This window comes from Eubalaena glacialis, unplaced genomic scaffold (assembly GCF_028564815.1).
Source record: "Eubalaena glacialis isolate mEubGla1 unplaced genomic scaffold, mEubGla1.1.hap2.+ XY H_3, whole genome shotgun sequence".
NCBI classification, from domain to species: domain Eukaryota; kingdom Metazoa; phylum Chordata; class Mammalia; order Artiodactyla; family Balaenidae; genus Eubalaena; species Eubalaena glacialis.
The window spans coordinates 1885595-1909324 of NW_026871157.1; the positions used below are offsets into that span (position 1 = coordinate 1885595).

The following is a 23730-nucleotide window of genomic DNA, read 5'->3' on the forward strand; positions in this document are numbered from 1 at the left end:
CCCTATAAAAGATTTCCTTTATAAAAAGGACACACAACAGTCTAAAATATCAAAAGTATATCCTCTGTGACTACAAAAGCATGCATTTGTTACTTGCTACATCCATTTCTTAACTTGAATTTACTCTCTGTACTAACCATTGAGATTTTTCCTAGGACACAATTTTTCAATTTTTGTGAGTTATTTTCTAATAGAAAAATAATACATATTAGAATTCTTTAAAATGTAAAACCTGTCATTATTATTTATAATACCTGTAAGTGGACCAACATTCCAAGCAATATTGTTGCACCAGCCAACAGCCTGAACCCAGTGCACAGTGCCTGCATTTATCCAGACCAAATCTCCAGGTCTTTGAATAAACCTATATACAGGAACATTAGCTTCATAAAGATCTTCAAGATTGGGCCACCAAGAACTCATCAAGAAATTCAAATTATTTCTGAAAAAAAAAATGAATAATGTTAATGGATAAAGTTTCTTTTAATGTCTCATCAAAAATGGAGAGATAATTTCAAAAGACTAAAAGATGCTCTTACTGTATACTTCATTAAAACTTAACAGTACTGTAGCAAGAACTATACATTTCAAAACTGAGAGCTCTAGAACATAAGAAGCAGTCCTGAAAAAAATTAATAGCAGATGAAAATAGGTATACTTATTCAAAGATCTGTACCATATGCCTAAACTTACTTTTCAAAAGTACAAAAGTTAAATTTTCAAATTATACTTAAATAAACTGATTTTTTGGTTTAATGTCAATTTGATTTAGATATAATTCACATACAATAAAATTCACCCATTTAGAAGTGTTGACAAATGGTTAAGTACCATCACAAGACAGAACATTTTCTTTAAGATTTGGGGCACTATGATTTCAGGTGCAATTGTTCAACTATGTCAGTAAGAAAGCAGTCACAGACAATACATAAACAAACAGGTGTGGCTATGTACTAGTAAAACTTTACAAAAGAGTTGGCAGGTCAGAACAAACTAATTTTTAAATTTTCTTTCAACAAGGAATATTTTGATTTACTCCTTCTTCTTAAAGAACCTCTTTACTATCTAGGAATCTGTTAAACAGGAAATTTAGAGACTACTTCTTACCTAGAATCCTATGGCAGATGTAAGAGCAAAGACCTTCCCTCAATTCAACAGTGGAAGAAGACTTCTGCCTCTTGTTTTCTCCCAGGAATTTGAGAGAAGGTCCTTGTTCTTACATGAATCAACACTACCAGCAACACCAAAGCAGGTAAACCAAATTATTAAGCTTTTATTTAAATTCTGTTTTTTTATTATTCTGCTTCATTACAGTATTAGGTATTTTAATGAAACTATGTTACCAATTTTTCTACTAGGAATAGTAAGATTAACAATTTCAAATTATTTAATTTTTTTCAATAGAAAAAATTCACATGGTATGACTGTTCCTTTCTGAAGATCCAAAAAAAGCTTTTGCTTTATTTCTATGTTTTCTCTGAAAAAATACGACAGAGGGTGCCTTTGAGTTGTCTCTAAGAATCCACCTTCTATTCCTTTTTTTTCCTTCTAAAATGGAAGGATTTTCTTGAGACAAGTCTGACTGACATTGACATTTAAGGGATAAACACTGGTTCTTTTTTGGTATAAGGTTTCAAATACTGCGAGGAAGGGGAGGGGAGAGGGGAGGGGAGAGAAGGGAAGGGAGAAATGACGAAAGAAGAAAAGAAAAAAGTATAAGCACAGTACAAACCTTAGCCCTAGTTCACCCAACACTGCCAACATGAAACTCTCCATAAAAATAAAAAATTCTCCATAAAAACTTTAAAAACTCTCCATAAAAATAAAAACTAAAATAAAATAAGAAAAGAAAAAAGAAAAAAATAATAGAAAAAAAAAGAAAGGAAAGCCAACCACGGCATATAGATCAAGCATTTTTTTCAAAAGTTCAAAACAGGGATTGATTTTAACATAACATGTTATCCAGAATCATGAAATAAACTACAGAACTTACAGACATTAGAAGCAATATCCTTCTGCAAAACAATATATAGTAAAAAGCTGAGAGGACAAGTGGCATTCTGCAACTTAAGATAACCTGATTATTTTTATTACTCCGGAGTTTAAACTTCGGGGATATCACCTATCTTTTCCAACTATACTTGACCTAAGATATTTGAAAGCAAAGAAAGTTAAACCCTGAAAATAGTCAGTTTCTACTCAAAATAATAAGAATCACTATATTGTATGTGTAACAACTACCACACAATATAAGAAATAAATGCTTTCTGCAGCACAATGGAGATTTCCCATATGACAATTCTTCCCCCCTGCTTAAGTCACTAGTTTTCTGGTGGACAAAAGTTCAGATAGAAGATTATACTATTTTCCTGGGGGGTTGGCGGGGGGGAAGAAAAACAAAACAAAAAGAAACAAGAAAGATTATACTGTTTCCCTGATCAATTTTAAAATTTAAAAAATTTCATCTTTCTTATCATAAGGAAAACTTATACATAAGACATTAAAATCTGACTATATCTTGACAGTAATTAAGAGAAGTTTAGAGTATTGTTCTTTTTAACCACTATGACATACTTTTTACTAAATAAACTATGAGTAAAGACCCTCTATAATGTTAAAGATTTTAGTATATGAAATATGTGTATTGATTTTAAAATAATCACACATGAAAATAAGTATATCCAATTTTTAATTGTGTAATTATATGATGTATAATTTACACTACAGCAGTATCATTACCAACTCTGAAAACGGCAGGTAATTTGCTTGCTACTGGACACTGATAATTTTAGGCTGAATTTACAAAGATACGCAAGCTTGAGTTATGAGTAAGGTGATTAATTCTGGAATTCTTGCCATTTCTAAACTCAATTATAATGAGCCTAATTTTTCTTTAAAGCACAATTTTCAAATGAATGTATCAGTTTTAAAAATTAACATAAAAAACAATTCACTCCCTAGTCTCTGAATTCATATCTATTACTATTGCACAGACTGGTTTCATGGCATCTTTCATTTGATATAAGAAAATAAAAGATGTGAAATAAAATCATTTATAATAAATTGTTGATGGTATTTATCATTAGATAAGTGATAATTAAAACTTCAGGATCAGGGCTTCCCTGGTGGCACAGTGGTTAAGAATCCGCCTGCCAATGCAGGGGACACGGGTTCAAGCCCTGGTACTAGAAGATCCCACATGCCGCGGAGCAACTAAGCCCATGCGCCACAACTACTGAGCCTGTGTGCTACAACTATTGAAGCCCGCATGCCTAGAGCCCGTGCTCCGCAGCAGGAGAAGCCACCACAATGAGAAGCCCCCGCTCACCACCACTAGAGAAAGCCTGCGCGCAACAACGAAGACCCAATGCAGCCAAAAATAAATAAATAAATTTATTAAAAAGAAAAATTCAAGATCAGACTTTGTCCTTTACAATAACTGTTTTCTCATAATTATTTTAAAAGAAAATTTAGTTCAGAAACCTACTTTTCACAGAAGTCATTCAGAACACCCCAATAATCCTCAGGAACAACAAACCATTCACAATCACCTGGACCAATATTTATGTTAACAGAACAAAAGTTGTTATTTTCTTGGTGACCTGAAATGTAAAAGGAAAAAAAAAAATCATTATTACACTGCAAATTCAATGAGAGAAATGAGCCTTTGAATCACTGAGTTGTTTTGAGGATTAGGTGAAAAATAAATGCTTATAAATCAATGAAGAGCATATGAATAAGCAATAAATATTAGCTATTATCACTATTACTACATCCACCTCTAAAAACTACCCCAACTCACAAAGAGTATAGAAAATTAATGAATGAGGTATGGTTTTCAAAATGTAACTGGCCCCTTAGCAACTTGTAACTACGATAAACATCCCAATTTGATGTTGTTACGTACTGTAAATGCTTGTAACTCTCCACCAGAGATAGAGATGGTAATCTCTTAGAATGTGGGTTGAGAGCAACCTAAATTTTTCAGAACACATGTAAAGGCCATGTCAGAATGTAAACTGTTGTAGCACATACCATTTCTTTTATGTATCAATAAGTAAGAACAGTAACTTTACCAAACAGGAACTTAACACAATGTTTGTTTGAATTATACAGAGCAGACTAAAACATATCACAAATTTCTTCTAAGGAAATCCTTAGATATCCGTAGGATAATATTGAGGAACTAATGACATATGAACAAATGAAACACCCAAGAACTTTTAGGCACAAAGAGGTAATATACTAAATTTGGCTTCTGCCCCTAGATTTTAAATGCAAGAAGACATTTTCTATTTCCTTTGATTCATTTCATTTTCACATATTTACTTTTACAAAATATTCCAAATAGGATGAAATAATTTTCAAATACAAATGAACCTTAATAGATCTAGTCCAGGGACTTCCCTGGTGGTCCAGTGGTTAAGAATCCACCTTCCAATCCAGGGGATATGGGTTCAACCTCTGGCTGAGGAACTAAGATCCCACATGCTGCAGGGCAACTAAGCCCGTGCACCACAACTAGAGAAAAGCCCACGAGCCACAACAAAAGATCCTGCATGTTGCAGCTAATACCCGACGCAGTCAAAAACAAAAAGATCTAGTCAATACTATACATACATTTAAAAATCTTGAAAGGTGAAATTCTTGCCTGGTATTATGAAGTTATTAGTGACAAAGAATGCCAAGATATTAAATCTTTTTTCAATTATTAGCATTTTTCATTTCTTTCCACCTGACCCAAATACTGACAAAACAGTATCATGTAAAGTGAATTTCCAATAATAGCCTGGGAATAAACATTCCAACCAATGGGTTCTATGCCTGGTTGTACAGCAGAATCCCTGAGGAGCTTTTAAAAAGTACTGACATCTCATCCTCAAAATGATTCAGTATTTCTTCTAAAAGTTTTCCAGAAGATTCCAATGAGCACACAAAGCTGGGCACCCTAACTCATTACATAAAAGCAACAACCTATTTTAAAAAGTTAGTTGGCCACTTTACAGTGCGAATGTGGTGAAGAAGAAAGAACTATAGCTGCTGCAAGGAGAAAACAGAAAAACAAGAAAATGACATGTAGCCTGTACATATCAGCATATAGTTGAACTGGCTGTTTCCTGCTAACATCTGACCTAACTTCCAGAGACCGGAACTTACAAAATTATTAAGTATCTAGACTGTCACCTATGACATAAGCAATGTCAACACAAAGGGAACAAAGATGATTTTATATTTGCGTTGAATGAAACTTTATGATTTTAAATCAGGAGATGGCAAACTATGGCCTCTTGGCCAAACACCTGTTCTTATAAATAAAATTCTTGGGATGCAGATAGGTTTATTAGTTTATGCTCTGTCTACAGGTGTATTCATACTACAACATCAGAATTAAGCAGTTATAACAGAGACCTTGTGCAGTCTCATAACTTCACACTGCTGGTTGGCAACTATATACAAATTGCCTTAACACCGTTATAACTCAATAGCATCTTAACTGGAAAGCACATCATCATACTTCAACATTTCATTTCTTTAAATTACAAGTGTATAACCATAATGTGAAGAGAAGAAAAACAAATGTCAAATGTAACACTTTTAAGGTATTTAGGAATGTGAATGATTTACTCCATTTAACAGGAAAGCACTGTACTTACCATGTAATGATGTTCTTTCTGTGCTAAAATATTACTATGTTCCTTGAAACTACCAAACCAAATGATCATTATGTCTCATATGGAAACAGTGAAAGAAAAATTAGAAAACTTAAAATGCATTATATGATCATGGCAGACATTTTCACCAAACAAACAAACAAAAAAAACAAAACCGAGGCTGAACCAAAGTTCGTCTCTGGGCAGGCAAGCAAAGCTGTTTACAGATAGCATGTTAATTAAGTCATGTTTGGTTGTAGCAGGTAAAAAAACATTTCTAGAGAAAATAAAATGTTTCCACATGATTAGCCTTTTGTTGAGAACAGCTACTCAATGAAGATGATGGAAGTCATATCAGTAATCAATTAAAAAATGTAGTAAGTAACTTTTGAGGAAACATCAATGATCTATTAAAAACAAAGAAAATCATTTCAAGCAGTTTTCCTTGGCCCTTCATAAGTCAACAAGTACTACTAATACTACTCAGTTGGTATTGTTTACTTGAGGAGTCAATGCCAAATGTGAAGTCACTGAAGATTTTGTCTCTAAAAGTGATCTTCACAGGACCAACTGTTAAGTGAGAATATTTTCAAAGTTCCAAAAATATTAAATCAAGTACTACTGCATTGGAATCTGCTAAGAAGAATTACAACTAATGGTAGGGAAAATATGCCTGGGAGAAAAAAGTGTACTTGGAAAATTAACAAAGTCTGTGAAAATGTTCAGGTACTAGATGTCTGTGGTTTTTCATTGTACTATTATTCACTGACAGATACTTTACAAAAATTGCGTGTGTGTGTGTGTGCACATGCGTGCCACTCTCAAAGACTTAATACCAAATCCATGAATTTGGGACAGAAACAGAAGCCGACTGTCCTGATATTCCCCATGGCTTTGCAGTGGTGACACTGTGCTATAATTTTCAGAGACTGTAAATTTTTTGAATGAAGCCAACTGTCAGCCATTGATAAAGGTACATTATACTCTGCTGTGGTATCAAAAATTAAATGAAATGCTACACATTCTTTCCCTTAAACATCTGCTGCAAACCCTAATGCAAGTGCAGAGAACATTTCCATATTGCAAAAGCCTTCTAACTGACCTTCAACTGAAAAAACTGCATCTGAAATGCAATTAAATACAAAAGGAAAATGTAAAGTAAGACAAAAACAAAAACAACAACAAAAAAACCCTAACAGAATTCTGTAAATGCCTGCCAACTAGTTAAAGGCACTCAATAAAATAAGCTCATAGATTAATAACAATATCTGGCAGCATTTATTTACATGAAAAATATTTTTAAAGATGAAACATGTAAAAATCTCACTAAAGTTTTAACAGATGTACATTTGTAGCTTATTCTGATGACAGGGAATACTGACTTTGAGCCCCAGTAAGATAAAATGTTATTCCCCCTTTAGGGTTATTTGTATTTTGTCAATAATTTGTCTCAATTTTGTCTCAACTATTAGGTATTTTGACTTTCATCAATGAACAGACATGGAAGTAAGTTTTTTCTATTTTTACATATGTATCTTCATAATATTCTCAATTTAACCTCTTGGCTTATAAAGCATAAAATACTTACTATTTAACTTTTTAAGTTACCTGACTTCTACATTAGTTTATGAGTTACATTTTAAGAAATATAATGGGACAGTTTAGCAAATACTAGAGCATCCCAAATTTTAAGTATTTTCCGTGAAGCTTTTATTACATGTAGCATACATACTAGTTCATTATTAGTAAGAACTGTAACTGTGATGAACAAGAAGTGGAAAACTGACAATCTGCAGTCAATGGAATCAAGACAAAGCTTCTCAAGCGCTTTAAGTTCCTTTACTCACTGAGCAACTTAATGTCCCCTTGCTAGGTTAAATTTTTCTGATCGTCTTGATGTTTACATATAAAAAGGATAAAAGTCACACTGACAGAACAAATTAATATTCTCAGCTTTAATTACAAATTATTTTTGCCTATTAGAAAGAATTCTAAAATCCTTTTGGCTTTATTAGTTACAAACGGGAAACTGATTGCAGGTGCATCTATCACATTTAACTAAATAACTCTTTTTTTCAACTCTACAAGGGAAGTTATTTCATAAAAATAACCTGGTGTCCGACTCCCTGGAACTTTCATGTACAGCTGAACTGTATTCATGCCCAGTACGGTATGACCAAGATGGCTTAGAAGATTTCCTGCTGATACAACACGTACAAAAGCCGGAAGTTTAGTCAGTTCATGCAGCTGCAACTTCCACCTGAAATACAGTAACAGATTACAAGTATAATCCTGCAGCAAATATTTATGAGAATTAACCATGTCCTCAAAAATCTTGTGATCCAATTAGAAAACATTTAAATCTCTAATATTATACTTTTAAGATCAAAAGAACTAGTATTTAACTATTTCCAAAAAAAAGACCTAAAGCAGGTTACTTAAAAAAAAAATCATAAAAATTTATGATAATCTTATAAATGAAAGAAATAATTTTTACTTGTAAATCTGTAAAACTGTTTTGGCATTCTTTGGTAACAAAAATCTAAATTCATAATCTAGGGACTTCCCTGGTGGTCCAGTGGGTAACTCTGTGCTCCCAATGCAGGGGGCCTGGGTTCAATCCCTGGTCCGGGGAACTAGATCCCACATGCATGCCGCAACTAAGAGTCCACATGCCACAACGAAGATCCCATGTGCCCCAACTAAGACCCGGCACAGCCAAAATAAATAAATAAATAAATAATGTAACGAAAATGATTCTGTAACACTAGCATTTTTAGCTAGAACTTCTTTGTCAACACACACACACACACACACATTGTAACCACTGGATTAAAGAAAATATGAAAGTAGGCAGTTTCCAATCCTGCAATCCTATTTGTACTTCATGGAAATAGAACAGGAGGCCTTACTTTTTGTCATCAGAGAGGTCAATGTTAGTCCCAAATTTTATAGTTTTAAACGGTCCTTTCCTTCTCCTTCCAGAACTTAAAAAAAAAAAAATTAAATTAAATTAAATTCATGCCTTTTGGACAGAAATAGAGTGCACACTAAAATTTACTTATCTGAAGATGTGGATTCATTATCCGAATATTCTTTATGTTGCATTCTTTTCTCACTTTCTTCCTATAGATTAAGCAAATACATTCACACTTAGTATTGTGCTACAGACTACAGTTCCCATTATACAGCTGAATAAAAGTCATATCTACATGAGTGCTATTGGTTATGATCTGAAAACTAATTTGCTATAGGCACATTTCACCAAAAAAGCAAAGTTTGTTTTTCCCTATATATACTCTTCAATAAGAATGAAATCTGCAGGTTCTTGTACTTGCCACAAATACAAAATGATAAAGAAAAAATAATTAAAGCAAGATTCTGTAATCTTGCTAAGTATCAAAATTACTTATGAATGCCAAGAATCAATGCTGAAGCACATATTCTAAACCGGCAGAAGTGTGTGTGCATACAAAAACAACAGTTATGAGATGTATAGGGTAAGAAATTCAAGATTGTCTATTATTAACTATAGATTTCTTTTGTTATTCTGACCTTGCCTGTGGTGAGTACACTAAGAAAATTAAGGAAATATAAAGAAATTCTTCACAGACGAAATTACTGACACAATAAATTCTATATAAATAACAAAACACATAGCACTAGTAAGGAAATTAAATGCTGAATAAAAATGTGTTCTCTTGACAAAGGTGTTAATAAAATTCTATGAGGAAATGGTGCTGTAACAACTGGAAATCCACATTTAAAAGAATGATGTTAGGCCCCTACCTTTTACCAAATAGAAAAATTAATGGATCAATGACCCAAATGTAAGAGCTACAACTATAAAACTCTTACAATAAAACATAAGAGTAAATCTGAATGACCATGTAATTAGGCAAACATTCCTTAGCTCTGACACCAAAAGTAAAGCAACTGAAAAAAAAAGTATTCACCTAAACTTTAAAATTCTGTGCTTCAAAGGACACCATCAAGAAAAAGTGAAATGACAACTCATAGAATAGGGAAACGAATCGCAAATTAAATACTTTACAAAATGACTTTGTCAAACACGTAAGAAGCTCGGAAGTAGCCACTGCATCCTAACCACAAGTACAAACCATGCAATGAATAATTCTCAGATTACTTAAGAGAAGTGAGAACACATGGCAAACTGTTGCCCCCAAAACTGGAGAGAGGGGTGAATAACGGAAATCAAAACTAATGGGAGCAGAAACCTCCATGGATACCTATGCTGGGGAAAGAAAAACCACAGAAAATATCAGAAAAAATCCCCTTCTGAAACATACCAGAGCATTATTTTCTTCTTAGCAAGATCTGCCCTCAGGAGAAACTACTTAACCAGAGCCTAACTTTCTGGGATTTTATCAGACCTACATCTCCAGAGAGGAGGGAAATACCCATCTCCAGCTCACTCTAGCCATCCAGTCTTACTCAAAGAATGGGGAAAACAAAAACCCAAAGATGAAGCACTAGTGAAGTTCACAGTATAGAGGCACAGGTTCACAAAGACTGAGACCAAATCACAGGATAATAGAATATTTCCCCTACCCCAATATTTTTTACCAATACATTACTAAGGATTATTTACAGCAGTTCCTTTTACCCAGCACATCATGTCTGTCTTTCAACAAAAAATTACAAGGTATACTAGAAGTCAGAAAAATAGCACGAAAACACATAGCAAGCACCTGGAACAGTCTCTGACATGGTGCAAATGCTGGAATTCTAAGACTAATAATTTTAAATTGTAGTTTATTATGCAAAGAATTCTAAATGATAAAGTAGAAATCATACTAAACAGATGGGCAATGTAAGCAGGGAAACGGAAATTTTTAAAAAGAACCAGAAAGAAACGCTAGAAGTCAAAAACATAAACAGAACTGAAGAATGCTTTTCATGGGAGTATTAAAAATGGTTACAGGTAAGGAAGAAATTTGAGTTTGAGGATATCTGAAATTTCCAAATCGGAAAAAGAAAAAAAAGAAGAAAAAAAATTCACAGAACACCCCCCAGAAGATGCAAGGACTGTGGGAAAGTTATGAAGATGTAACATACACAAACTGGCAATGTAGAAAGAGAAGAAATATATGAACAAGCAGGAATTCCCAGTGGTCCAGTATTTAGAACTCAGAACTTTCACTGCTGGGGCTGGGTTCAATCCCTAGCCTGGGAACAAAGATCCTGCATCCTGTGCAGTGCAGCAAAAATAAATAAATAAAAATAAAAAATAAGTAAATAAATAAACTCCTGCTCCCCCTCCCCAAATGAAGAGATATTAAACCACAGAACACAGAAGTTCTGAGTAAAATCAAGAAGGATGAATGTCCAAACCCTAAAGCTAGGTGTACAATACTCAAACTACAGAAAATCAAAGATACGGGAAGAGTTGAGAATTGGAGCCTGAGAAAATGAAAACATCTCATTTATACTGGATCATACATAAGGATTAACATCCAACTCTTCTTCAGAAACCATGCATGCAAGAATACAGTGAAGCTGAAAAAAAAAAAAATCACACTAGAATTCTGTACCCTCAGAAATGACCCTTTAAGAGTAAAAGAGATGTAAAGGCTTTTCAGGTGAACAAAAATTTACAGACACTGCTGCTAGAAAAACTGCCTTGTAAGAATATTTAGTTCTTTAGAGAAGAAAAATGATACAGGTCAGAGTTTCTGATATACAAAAATAAAAGCATCCAAAAAAGGAGTAAGTGAAAGAAAATAAAAATATTTCTTATATTTGTTTTTATAATTGATATAAATAACATTTAACACTGTATCATGTTTAGGTATACAATAAATGATTTGACATATGTATGTATTATAAAATGATTAAAATACGTTTAGTTTTTATTGTCTACACACACACACACAGACACACCCATTTTCTTTATTTCTTCATCTGTGATGTACACTTAAGTTGCTGCCATTTTTGGTCTTGTAACTAATGCTACAATGAACAAGGGGCTGCAGATACCTTTTTGAGATAGTCATGATATATTCTTCAGGTATTTGGCCAGCAGTCCAACTACTGCATCCATGGCAGGTCTATTTTTAGTTTTTTTGAGGAACCTCCATATTTTTCTCCATAGTGACTGTGCCAGTTTACCTACCCACCAACAGTACACAAGCGTTCCTTATTCTCTACATCCTCACATACCTCTAGTTTTTTTAATGATAGCCATTCAAACAGGTGTGAGGGTAGTATTGCATTGTGGTTTTTATTTGCATTTCCCTGGCGATTAGTAATGTTGAGAATTTTTAACATGAACCAGCTGGCCATTAGTCTAACTTCTTTGAAAAAATATCTATTGCAATCTGCTCCTAATTTTTAAGTGGATAATTTCTTTGTTTTCTGTTGAGCTATATGAGTTCCATATATACTTTAGCTATTAACCCCTTATCAGATATAAGATTTGCAAATATTTTCTCCCATTCTGTAGGTTACCGTCTTGTTTTGTTGATTGTCTCCTTTGCTATGCAGAAGTTTTTTAGTGTTGCCTTTGCATTTAGTGTCAAATCTAAAAAGTCACTGCCGAGACCAATGTCAAGGAGCTTACTGCCTATATTTTCTTCTAGGAGGTTTATGATTTCAGGTCTTACATTCAAGTCTTTAATCCATTTTGACGGTCTAATATTCTTCTTATTCTTAACTAATCTAACAGATTACACTTTGTTCAAAATAATAATAGAAACAAGGTATTTTATGTATGCAGATATATATATATCTATATATAGATATATATATAGATATATATATATATATGAAATGAATGACACCAATGGTTCAAGGAGCAGTAGAGAAAAAATTGCCATAATGTGTAATAAGATCCTCGTGCAGCCCCTGCAGCTGTACAGTGTTACTTGAAAGTAGAATTGGATTAGTTGTAAAGGTATATTGCAATCTCTAAGGCAAACACTAAAAAAAAAAATTTTAACTATAACTGATGTGCTAAGCAGAGAAAAAGTATCATATACTATGCTCAATTAAAGTTTTTAAAAGGCAGAAACAGTGAAAGAAAAATATAAAAGCAAAATATTAGTAAAATTAGCACAAAAAGTAACAAAATGGTAGGTATTAATCAAACTATATCAGTAAGCACTTTGAATGTCAATGGTCTAAACACACCAATTAAAAGACAGAAGTTGTCAGAGTGGATAAAAAATTAAGACCCAAATACAAGTGGTGTATGAGGACCATGTTACATATAAAGACACATACACATTAAAAAAGAAATGGATGGCAAAATATATACCATGCTAACACTAATCAAAAGAATGTGGGAGTAGCTAAGATTAATTTCAGACAGGTTATACTTTGGAACAGAGACAAAGCAGAGCAATACAATGATAAATGGGTGAAGTCTTCAAAAAGACAAAAATAATGCTTAATGTGTATAAGCCTAACAACAGCATCAAAATACATGTGGCAAATTTTCTTTTTCATGTGGCAAAAACTGACGGAATTGCAAGAAGAAATAGATGAATCCACTAGTAGAGTTGGAGATTTCAATGAGGAATATTTTCAGCAGGCACACAACCAGTAAGGACACAATGGAACTCAATAGCTCCATCAATCAACTGAATGAAATGGACAATTATATACTACATCAAAAACTACACATTCTTCTCAAGTTCACATGGAATGTTCTCTAAGACCACATTCCAGACCACTAAACACACCTTTGCAAATTCAAAAGATACAATACCTCCTGTCAGATAACAGTGGAACTAAACTAGAAATCAGTAAAACAAAGATAGACAGAAAATCCCAAAACACATGGATACTAAAACAACACATGGTCAAAAAGAAAAATCTCAAAAGAAATAAAAAATTATTTTGAACCAAATTAAAATGAAAACACAGAAGTCATAAAATTTGTGAGATGCACCCAACCCAGTCGTTGGCGAGAAATTTAGAGCAATCAGTACACATCCTTCTGAAAAGAATCTGAAATCAATCATCTAACTTTCCACTATACAACAAAATTAAATCCAAAAGAAGAGCATATTAAAACCAATGTAACAGCATAAGAAAAGAAGTATTAAGAATTAAAAATGAAGTCAATAAAACTGAAAATAAAACTCAAAAGAGAAAAATGAAACCAAAAGTTGGCCCTTTGAAAAGATCAACAAAATTGATAAGGCCAGGCTGAGGGAAAAAATGAAAAAAACCCAAAAAACAACAAGAAACCACAGGACAAAAATTACTAATAACATAAATAAAAGGCAGAACATCATTACAAACCCCATGGTCATTAAAGCATAATAAAGGAATACTATGAACAACTCTACACCCACAAATTTGATAACCTAGATGAAATGGACCAACTCCTTGAAAGACACAATCTACCACAAATAACACTGGGAGAAAGAGATAATCTGAGTAAAACCTGTAACTATTTAAGCTGAATAACAATTAATATCTTTCCAGAACAGAAAGCACCACCATGCCCAGATAAATTCACTGATGAGTTCCACCAAAACTTTAGGAAGAAATTATGCCAGTGCTCTACAATCTATTCCAGAAAATAGAAGCAGAGGCAGTATTTCAACTATACTATGAAGCCAGGATAACGATTACCCTAATAGCAAAACATTACAAGACATTACCAAAAACATTACAAGAGAACTACAGACTAATATAACCTCAACAAAAATCCTCAACAGTTATCAGCAAATCATATCCAACTATGTAGAAAGAGATTTATACACGATGTCAAACTGGGATTTATCCACTGTATGCAAGATTTATTCAACATTAGAAAATCAATTGTTACAATACATCACACATCCACAGACTAAAAAAGAAAAATCACATTATCATAATAACAGATGCAGCAAAAGAAGTGACAAAAATTGAACACTTGGTACATGATAAAATTACTGTCACTGAACTAGGAATAGAGAGGAACTCCCTTCATTTGATAAGAATATTTACAAAAAACTTATAACTAACACAATATGTAGAGGGGAGAAATTCAAAGCATTCCCCAATAGGATCACAAACAAGGCAAAGCATATATTTTGAGATATTTTTGTAAATTTCTGCTTCTTTTGTAGTCTTCTTCAGAGACTATGAATGACACAGAAAGAGTACGAATGATTCCCTATGGAGTATCTTTCAAATAAAACAAAATGGAAACACCTTTTCATAGACCAAATAAACACAAGAGCACTACCCAGGTAATACTCTTCACATTAAAGTCACTCTGGAACTATTATGTAGACCTACTTACTCTACAATTTTAAATAGAAACATTTCAAAAACAGGGAAATCTTGTAAAACAGTACTTTCTCTATTAACAGTATGTATTTTTGTTAACTGTAACTTTGTTTAAACATGTAAAAGTTTAATAATTTGTACATTTATAAAACCTAATTATATTAACTGAATACACTGTTAGAAAAGTAATGTGCATTTAATTTAGCAAAATAATCTCCATGAAATAAACACTTACTCTCAATGATTCCTGGAAGGAGGAGGCCTGGTACTGTGCATACTTAGCAATTGTAGTATGAGATCTATTACTTTCACAGTGCCAGATTTTCTTTGTTCCAGTGGGATCCCAGTTTTCATCTGCTGGTTGCAACAACTGTGTCCTCACCTCTACTTTGTGTTCATTGTTAGCTTCTACCAAAGTTTTGGTAGAGAAAAGTCCAAGATCTTCACGAATAAACAAATTTTGTTAATAAATAAAATTGTATTTGGTACAATGAATGTTTCAAAAGTACTTGAACAAACCAGCACAGCAGTCCCATGAAGCTTTACATCTAACCATCATGACAGGGTATTAACAAGGGACTGAAGGAAATAGCAGGATCTAATTTTACCTACATTTTACACGCAAAAGGTCTTCTATTATCTAACCTAAATCACTCATGATGCCTAATAATACCAACTTAAAAACAAGGAAAAACCCACCCAAAATTTGCCAAAAGCCGCCAATAGAGGCATCATGTTAAAAATGTGCTAAGGAGACAGAAAGGAGGGGAGAACATTAAAATACAAACTGAAAAAACTGGGAAAAAATGCATTTCTGCCAGTGTTTTAACAAATGCAAGACAGGAAAAGAAATGTTCCAAGTTTTTTTTAAACCTTACCCAATTTAAGAACTCCAGCAAGGCCACGTATTACTGTAACAGGGTTTTTGGGATTTATACAAAATTGATGTAATGGAGGAAAGAAAGCATCACGCTTATTTTCCAACTGTAAAATTGAAATATTGTGTTAGATTTCAGAAAATGACTAAATATAATCCTGCAAATATGTTTTCATTTCTTTTGTCAGGCATTTTTACATTAACAATGTACCTTAACCATTAACATTTAGTGCTACATATTACAGTATTTTATCATTAGTCCTTTCAGGAAAATCCTATTAGGAGAAAATCACTATATAAGTTTATTTTTTAAAAAATACATTTAATAAATTCTGAAATGATGTTATTAACTTCTGATATCGCACTAACATTCACAAAATGATTTAAATAACTTAATAGTTCAAAGGTATTTCCCAAGTTTACTTATCAAGTGTACTTCCATAATTCCTGTATAGAAGAGGTAAAGAAGTAAAATTTTAAATTCAACATCAGAAGTGTTTTAAAAACTATTATCAAAATAAAAAATGATTTGATAAGACCCACAAAAGATATATCTCCATTTTGCATTTATTCCCACAAAGTTCAGTTTCGGAGGCTTAGTTTCATCTTTATATCTGGACCTTCCTTCACAGCAAGCTATCACTAAAGTTTCATTTGGTAAAGGATTTACACAACGTCCGGTCAAAAAAAGGGCCAGAGGGCTTCCCTGGTGGCGCAGTGGTTGAGAATCTGCCTGCTAATGCAGGGGACACAGGTTCGAGCCCTGGTCTGGGAAGATCCCACATGCCACGGAGCGACTGGGCCAGTGAGCCACAACTACTGAGCCCGCGCGTCAGGAGGCTGTGCTCCGCAACAAGAGAGGCCACGATAGTGAGAGGCCCGCGCACCGCGATGAAGAGTGGCCCCCGCTTGCCGCAACTAGAGAAAGCCCTCGCACAGAAATGAAGACCCAACGCAGCCAAATTAATTAATTAATTAATTAATTTTTTTAAAAAGGCCAGATTTCAAAAATGCTCTTATCTATAACATCATTCTAAATACTTCTGTCTTAGAAGCTGATTGGAAGGACTTTTTTTTTCACAAACTCTAAAAAAAAAAATCATAGAAACTTTTGATTTAACTAATACCAACCACATTTCTTTACCAAATGCTTAAATTTCTGAGAAGTAAAAACACTTAGCTTCAAATTGAAAATTTATAATTATCTACTTATATTTAACCTTTTTACTAACATGAACTAATCATTTTTATATCCTCAACAACTTTTTTAGTTACAAAAAATTCTTTTTTATTGAAGCATAACATCAAGGTCCATATAATCAGCAGACGGCAGAACAGAGATTTAGAAGCATGTTAACAAAAAACTGACATAAAACCAATTACCTATTGTTACTCAATTACCTATTGCTATATAATCCCAGTTCATAAATGAGAAGACATTTTAAATTTAAATATTCTCTTCAAAAACTCTTTTTGAATACACCTGTGGTCAGTAACTTTTTCTACAAAAGGACAGATGGTAAATATCTTTGGTTCTGTGAACTATCTATGCTCTTTTGCTACTAGTTAACTCTGCCAATCTAGTACAAAGCAGTCAGACAACATGTAAATAAATGAACATGACTATGTAACAATAAGATTTCTATTCACAAAACCAGGCAGTGGACCATATGTAGATTGAAAGATATCATTTGTGATCCTCTGGGATACAAACATGGTTTTCCAAAGTTTGTAACTTTTGAGAAAAAATTAAATTTTCCCTAAAAGGATCTACACTGGTTTAAAAATATATCTATAAAGACAGACAAGTTCAGACACTTGACATTTCTAGTTTGTTGATGAGACTCACATAAATACTAGGTGTGGGTGGATTCAACTTGTCCTTTGGCAAGGGTGGGTATGGTGAAGACGGTGGTCTTGGAGGTGGACATTTATCCAACAAAATGTGACTATTGGATAGGCCATTTTTATCTAGATTCCTAGAAAACAATTAGAAGAAAAATATCAGTTATATTGTAATTTTAAAAACACAAGATTAAAACAAGAGAAAATCTTAGGTTCTGTGTATAGGGCGTTTATAATAATAAAATCATTCTAGAATATTCATATCCATTCACAAAAAAAGTTAATTTTGAAAAATAACTAAATATACTATATCCACATAACATGAATCACTCACAAAATATTTTTCCTCATAGTTTTCCAATTTATTTCCTCATCTAAGGAATATGAACTCCATTTCTTTCATATCTCACCTTTAGATTTGTTTCATTTAATGTTAAAAAAATAACTTGAACCAAAATATTTTAACTACCAATAATTTCACTGTAATATTTGTCTCTTTTCCTACATCATATATCCAGATTACCTTTGTGACTATGTTTTTTTTATTTTTTATTTTATTATCAAAACTGATTTTCTGTGCAGCTCCCTAAGATTAAGCAAGAATCCAGTCTACTATAGTTACAGACTATAATAATTTTTAAAGTGATTTGTATAGTCACTAAACATTCTCACATTGTATATAATTATTACGTGATGGTATTTAAATTATTTTTTTCATTCATTGAAAGGTATCATATTTGGTAAGTTATAAATTCTTAAAATGTAAGAATATTGCTTCCAAACTCTCTCTTTTTAATATAAACCCATTATGGGGATATTTTTAAATTCTTAAAATTTTAAACTCAGAAAACAATACAGAAACCTGTTAAGCTTTTGAAATCATTCAAGTTGTCATATTCAATCACTGAAAGTAAAAACTAATCAATGAATTAAAATACATAAGGAAAATAGCTCTTAAAAATATTAAATTTCGGATAAGAATCCAAAAGCTCTACTTTGGAAACTGAAATAAATATACACTGTATTTCTTCAGAACAAATAACCGTATTTCTGAAAAACAAATTACATTTAAAATTTTCAAATTATACAATTACAGAAGTTGAAGCAAAATAACCATTCCTTGCTTAGCTTTACTTTTGCTAAAGGGAAGAAAAGCCTGAAAGTCAGGATATTTTCGTAGGACTAATGAAAACTAAAGTTTCAAATGGAGTAGTTATCAACTTTGAAATGCCATAATAAACAGCTTCCAGCGTGTATAACCTATTTTTTAAAAACAAAGAGTTGTGATTTTTTTTTTCCCCCTGGCGAGCCCTGTGTGCCTGCGTCCTGGGTTGCTTCCCTGACCAGGGGTCAAACTCAGGACCTTGGCAGTGAAACTGCGGTATCCTAACCACTGGACAGCCAGGGATTTCCCTTGGATGGGGTTTATAATTATGAATTAGATTGAAAATGCAGATTTCTCTATTTTTAAAGAAAAGAATTTACAAATATGAATTACATTAAAATTTTATACTTAACCACCAATTAAGTTTAAATCCTAAATCAGCATCTAGGTTTCATTATCTGTCCACAAGGCATAATGACCCGTGTGTTTAAAGTTTTTAAATTTAAAAACAGAATTGATCCTAATTCATAAAATCCATAGAACTGTTGCTTACAACAAAAATACATGTCTGAAGCTAACAGAGGAAAAAATTCAAGTACCCTTGTTAGGCCAGTGCAGTAAGACTCAATTATCTCCGTACAATAAAAGGAATCGGTTTCAATGCTGAATTACATATGTCACTGTGTATTTTCCATGAAATGATTCAGTTTGATTACAAAAACTTGTTTTCCAGAGACAGAGATACGATACAATATAATATAAATATTTTAGAATACCCTAATATATGGATCAAGTATTTGTGTTTGAAAAAATTTTATAAGCTTATTTAACATACTCTATATGAAAAATGAGACACAGTGACAGGAAGTGACAGCTAGTATAATTCTGCCTGTATGGATTTTATGCTCCTGTAACAGAATAAAGTATGAATATATAGAAAATAAAAATAGATTTGAAAACGGGGGGGGGGGGGGGGGGGGAGGGAGATGAAGCATGATCAAGGGAGCCAAAACTAACCAATCACTTGAAATGCTGAAATTACATTTTAAAATCTAAAATCTTAACAGAAGCAAAGATGTGATAAATGCAACAAAAAGGAATGAAACAACAGCAGTTTAAAATTTTAACAATACTTAAAAAACTTGTGAGAAATCTAGACAAGAGAAAACTGCTCAATAGTTCAATTACACAGATATTTACCAAAAAGAACTGATATGTTTTTGAAAATAAAGGAACCGTAAGTGTTTTTCTCTGTTAAAATATCTATCAACCTTAATGCATAAGGATAGGGCTGTGGATAACAGAAAACAGATTAACTTCTAAAGAGGTATGACTGCGTTTTTTTTTTAATGTGGATTATTTTTTAAAGTCTTTATTTAATTTGTTACAATATTGATTCTGTTTTATGTTTTGGGTTTTTCTGGCCGAGAGGGATGTGGGATCTTAGCTCCCTGACCAGGGCTTGAATCTGCAACCCCTGCAGTGGAAGGTGAGGTCTTAACCACTGGACCACCAGAGAAGTCCCTGACTCCATTGCTCTTCAAGAGAAACTTTTTACCATAAAAATCTGACAAGGAAAGAAATGAAGTTGGGAAAAAAATGGAAGTGGGAAAGACTAAGGGTACCTCATTATTGCAGAAATGTATTACTACATAAAAATTATTTTTTAAATATCTTACTTTAAAATATCTTACTTTAAATTTACTTTTAAATACAACATTTAAATACAAAAAAATGAAAGGTGCTCTACAGATAACTCATATACAATTTAGATATTTTCCTCAATAAGTTTCTTAATCAGTGAGATTACACTCTCACACTTACGATTCTTTGAACTAATCTGAATGCTGAGTCCTGCAAAGAACACACCACTATCAGTTAACACAACTGGTCCCCATAGGACAGTTATCATTTGCTGTCTTGGCTCTTTCTCTAAACTGGATAATAATTTTATCCTCAATTTTCAGAACCTGTCCTTTTATTCTCTTTCCTCCATCCTTTCTTTTCTATTCTTTGTTCTTAGCTTTACAATTGTTGGAGATGGTGAAAGGTTATATATCCCTTCACTAATAAACTGGTAGGCATATCTACTGGAAAAATCAGGCATCCATAGGAATCTATGGCATTTTAAAGTTATTTGCAAGTTATAAAAATAAATTTACACATCTGCAGTAATAAGGGAAAAGTCCTTTTACTAGTTTCTGAGCCAAAAATTAAGAATGTTAGCCTGAATTAAGTGTTTACATACATTTCCAATATAAGGAGAGAAGATTAAAATTTAATCCACAATGAAAGACAAAAACTTCTTAATTTTAATTATATTTTCACAAAATAGTAATTATTTCCATTTCTCTATTACTCTACCCCAGGTAAGAGCAAGTACAATCTATATAAATATTTAAAAGTCTTCTTTCAGTTTAGAATTTTGTCAGTAACACTCAATGGTTGACTGGTGATGCCTTCTAATAAAATAATCTTAAGTTCCTCAAAAATCTAAACATGTTTTAGTTTCAGCAATACAGAAGAGACATAAAACCTCCTAGTTTCAGGAAGAGATAGTCATTAATCAAGAATATTTTTTACATTTGAAATTCAAAACCTGCATTAAATAGTCAAGGTAGATTAAAAAGTCTTTAGGTTACATAGTAAATGGTATATATTTTCTATTTTATTTCATTTCAATCTTAATTAGAAAGACCTTTTTAAAACTTAGTATATTATTCAAATTTCAAATGTTATGTTCTAGAAAACTGTACAGAAGCATTACCCGTGGCATTCTAACAAACCTTCATACAGGTTTTATTCTCCTATACAGAACATTTATGAGTAACTGTGAGAAATGAAGTAATTTATTATTTTAGATTAGATTTTGTGTTTAATATGAACAGAATAAAAACACTACTTTAAAAATCGTATAACAGGTGCTGAAAAATTCACTGTGGTGATGGTTGGCACACATCTGAAAATACACTAAAAACCACTGCAGGGCTTCCCTGGTGGCGCAGTGGTTAAGAATCTGCCTGCCAATGCAGGGGACACGGGTTCGAGCCCCGGTCTGGGAAGATCCCACGTGCCGCGGAGCAACTGAGCCCGTGAGCCACAAGTACTGAGCCTGCGCATCTGGAGCCTGTGCTCCGCAACGGGAGAGGCCGCGACAGTGAGAGGCCCGCGCACGGCGATGAAGAGTGGCCCCCGCTCGCCGCAACTGGAGAAAGCCCTCGCGCAGAAACGAAGACCCAACACAGCCAAATATAAATAAATAAATTAATTAATTAATTAAAAAAAAAAAAAAAAACCACTGCATTGTACATTTCAAAGGGACAAATTATGAGGTATGTGAATTATATCTCAATAAAGCTGTTTTCAAAAAAGGTGGATTTGAATCTGTAGAATGTGGAAATCTACAGTTTCACAATATCAAAGAAAGTGTTCCTCATTCTTTGAGTCTTCTTTTTTGTGTGAAGGCAATAAAACCAATTAAGAAATAAATTTCTGAGGCCCATTCTTCTAAGAGTAGCAGAATATGGCTTCCTTTCTCTTGTCCCTCCTGCTTAGTTTATAACTTCTTGTAGAGTCACACAAAATGTTACCAGAAAGAAAACAAACAGTAAGGTTTCCTAGGCTTTGCTGTTTTCTACCAAGTATAATTTAACCCATTCTCTGGTTTCAATCCCCAGAGTAAGGTCAATCACAGAGAAGCCAATAACAACTCCGATAACAGATCAGTAACGCTACAGACATGCCTCTCAGAGAAAGCAGGTTGTAGAAAAATGCTTTTCACATGTGACACACTGATATGATATAACCATAATATTGAGGTATAACAAAGTTAGATATGAAAGTTATTTTAGACAAGTGACTATTATCACCTTTTACATAATTTTTATTTCTTATAAAATCAAATATTATTTCAGTTTTCTGATCAAGTCAGGAGTCAACTATTTTCCCTTTGTGATACACTTTCCCATACTAACCTGCATGCCTTCAGAACTTCTGTGGAATTTGAGTATATGGACACAGACATTGATGGTATGATCTGATGATCAGTTTTGTGGCTAATTGTAGGCAGGTCTGTTTTATTAGAGCTCTGTGAGTTCTCTAGCCCTTCTCCATTAATTGTTTGTAAACTAATGTGAGGACTGTTAAGGCTGGTAATACCATGTGTGGTTGTCTGCTCAGTGGATTTTGGAGAAGGTGTTGTGGTGGAAATAACTGAAGAGGGTGAAGAGGCAACAGAAGTATTAGTCTTTGCATGACTTTCTGTGTGAATATTATTGACTTTGTCACAAGCTCCAGTCACCATACTGTCACTGCCTTTTCCAGCCAACAAGGTAGAGATCTGAGGATTGCATGAAATTAAATTTGGTGATGTAGAATCTCCATGGTTTGGATTGCGAACAGGTTCTGCCATCAACTGCTGAATATGATTAGAAAGTCCCTTGACACCAGCACAGCCATTAAGTGTGTCTCCAGTGTGCCTGCTTATTTCAGGCACTGAAGATCTACTTCCTGAAGATGTGCTCTCTTTGGTAAAGGTAATGCCTCGTTGTCCACCTGAGGTAGCAATATGAGAGGAGAGGTGATTGAAAGCAGTTCCCTGTGTTGAACTGCTAGGCAGCGTTCTATGTCCAGTCTGTTTCTGAATACTCGTGCTAGCCGCCTGGAGATACTGGGCAGGACCAGTGGAAAGTGAAGGTTGTTCATCATTAGATCCTGCTAAATGTGAACTCTGACCTTTGTGAAGCCCCTAAAAAAAAAGAAAGAAGACTTTAAAAACCCAGTGTTGTGGGTTTCAACTGAATATTATGCAAACTCCCAATGTATACAAAGAACAATACTGAGGGTTAAAAATTTTAAATAAAAGGAAAGCAAACAAACTAAACAACTAAATTGTGAAACATAATATAACCAAAATCCTAACAATTGTTTTTAAAAGTTTCCATAATCTGCTGATTGAAGTGGTTAGTAATCTTTAGGTAAAATTATATAACTGGGCTGCTTAA

At 33.3% G+C, this 23730-nt stretch overlaps 1 protein-coding gene across 1 annotated transcript in view; it reads right to left on the reverse strand.

Annotated features, from left to right (window-relative positions):
* Nucleotides 1-23730, reverse strand: part of LOC133083007 (lysine-specific demethylase 6A-like) — a 157723-nt gene that overhangs the window by 19040 nt on the left and 114953 nt on the right. Inside the window, exons 18-26 of the mRNA XM_061179670.1 lie at nt 22702-23474; nt 17627-17756; nt 15779-15884; nt 15136-15341; nt 8717-8777; nt 8564-8639; nt 7763-7911; nt 3488-3602; nt 255-442 (exon numbers count right to left, since the gene is read on the reverse strand). Coding sequence (XP_061035653.1) covers nt 255-442; nt 3488-3602; nt 7763-7911; nt 8564-8639; nt 8717-8777; nt 15136-15341; nt 15779-15884; nt 17627-17756; nt 22702-23474 — 1804 coding nt within the window. The remainder of the gene's footprint in view (nt 1-254; nt 443-3487; nt 3603-7762; nt 7912-8563; nt 8640-8716; nt 8778-15135; nt 15342-15778; nt 15885-17626; nt 17757-22701; nt 23475-23730) is intronic.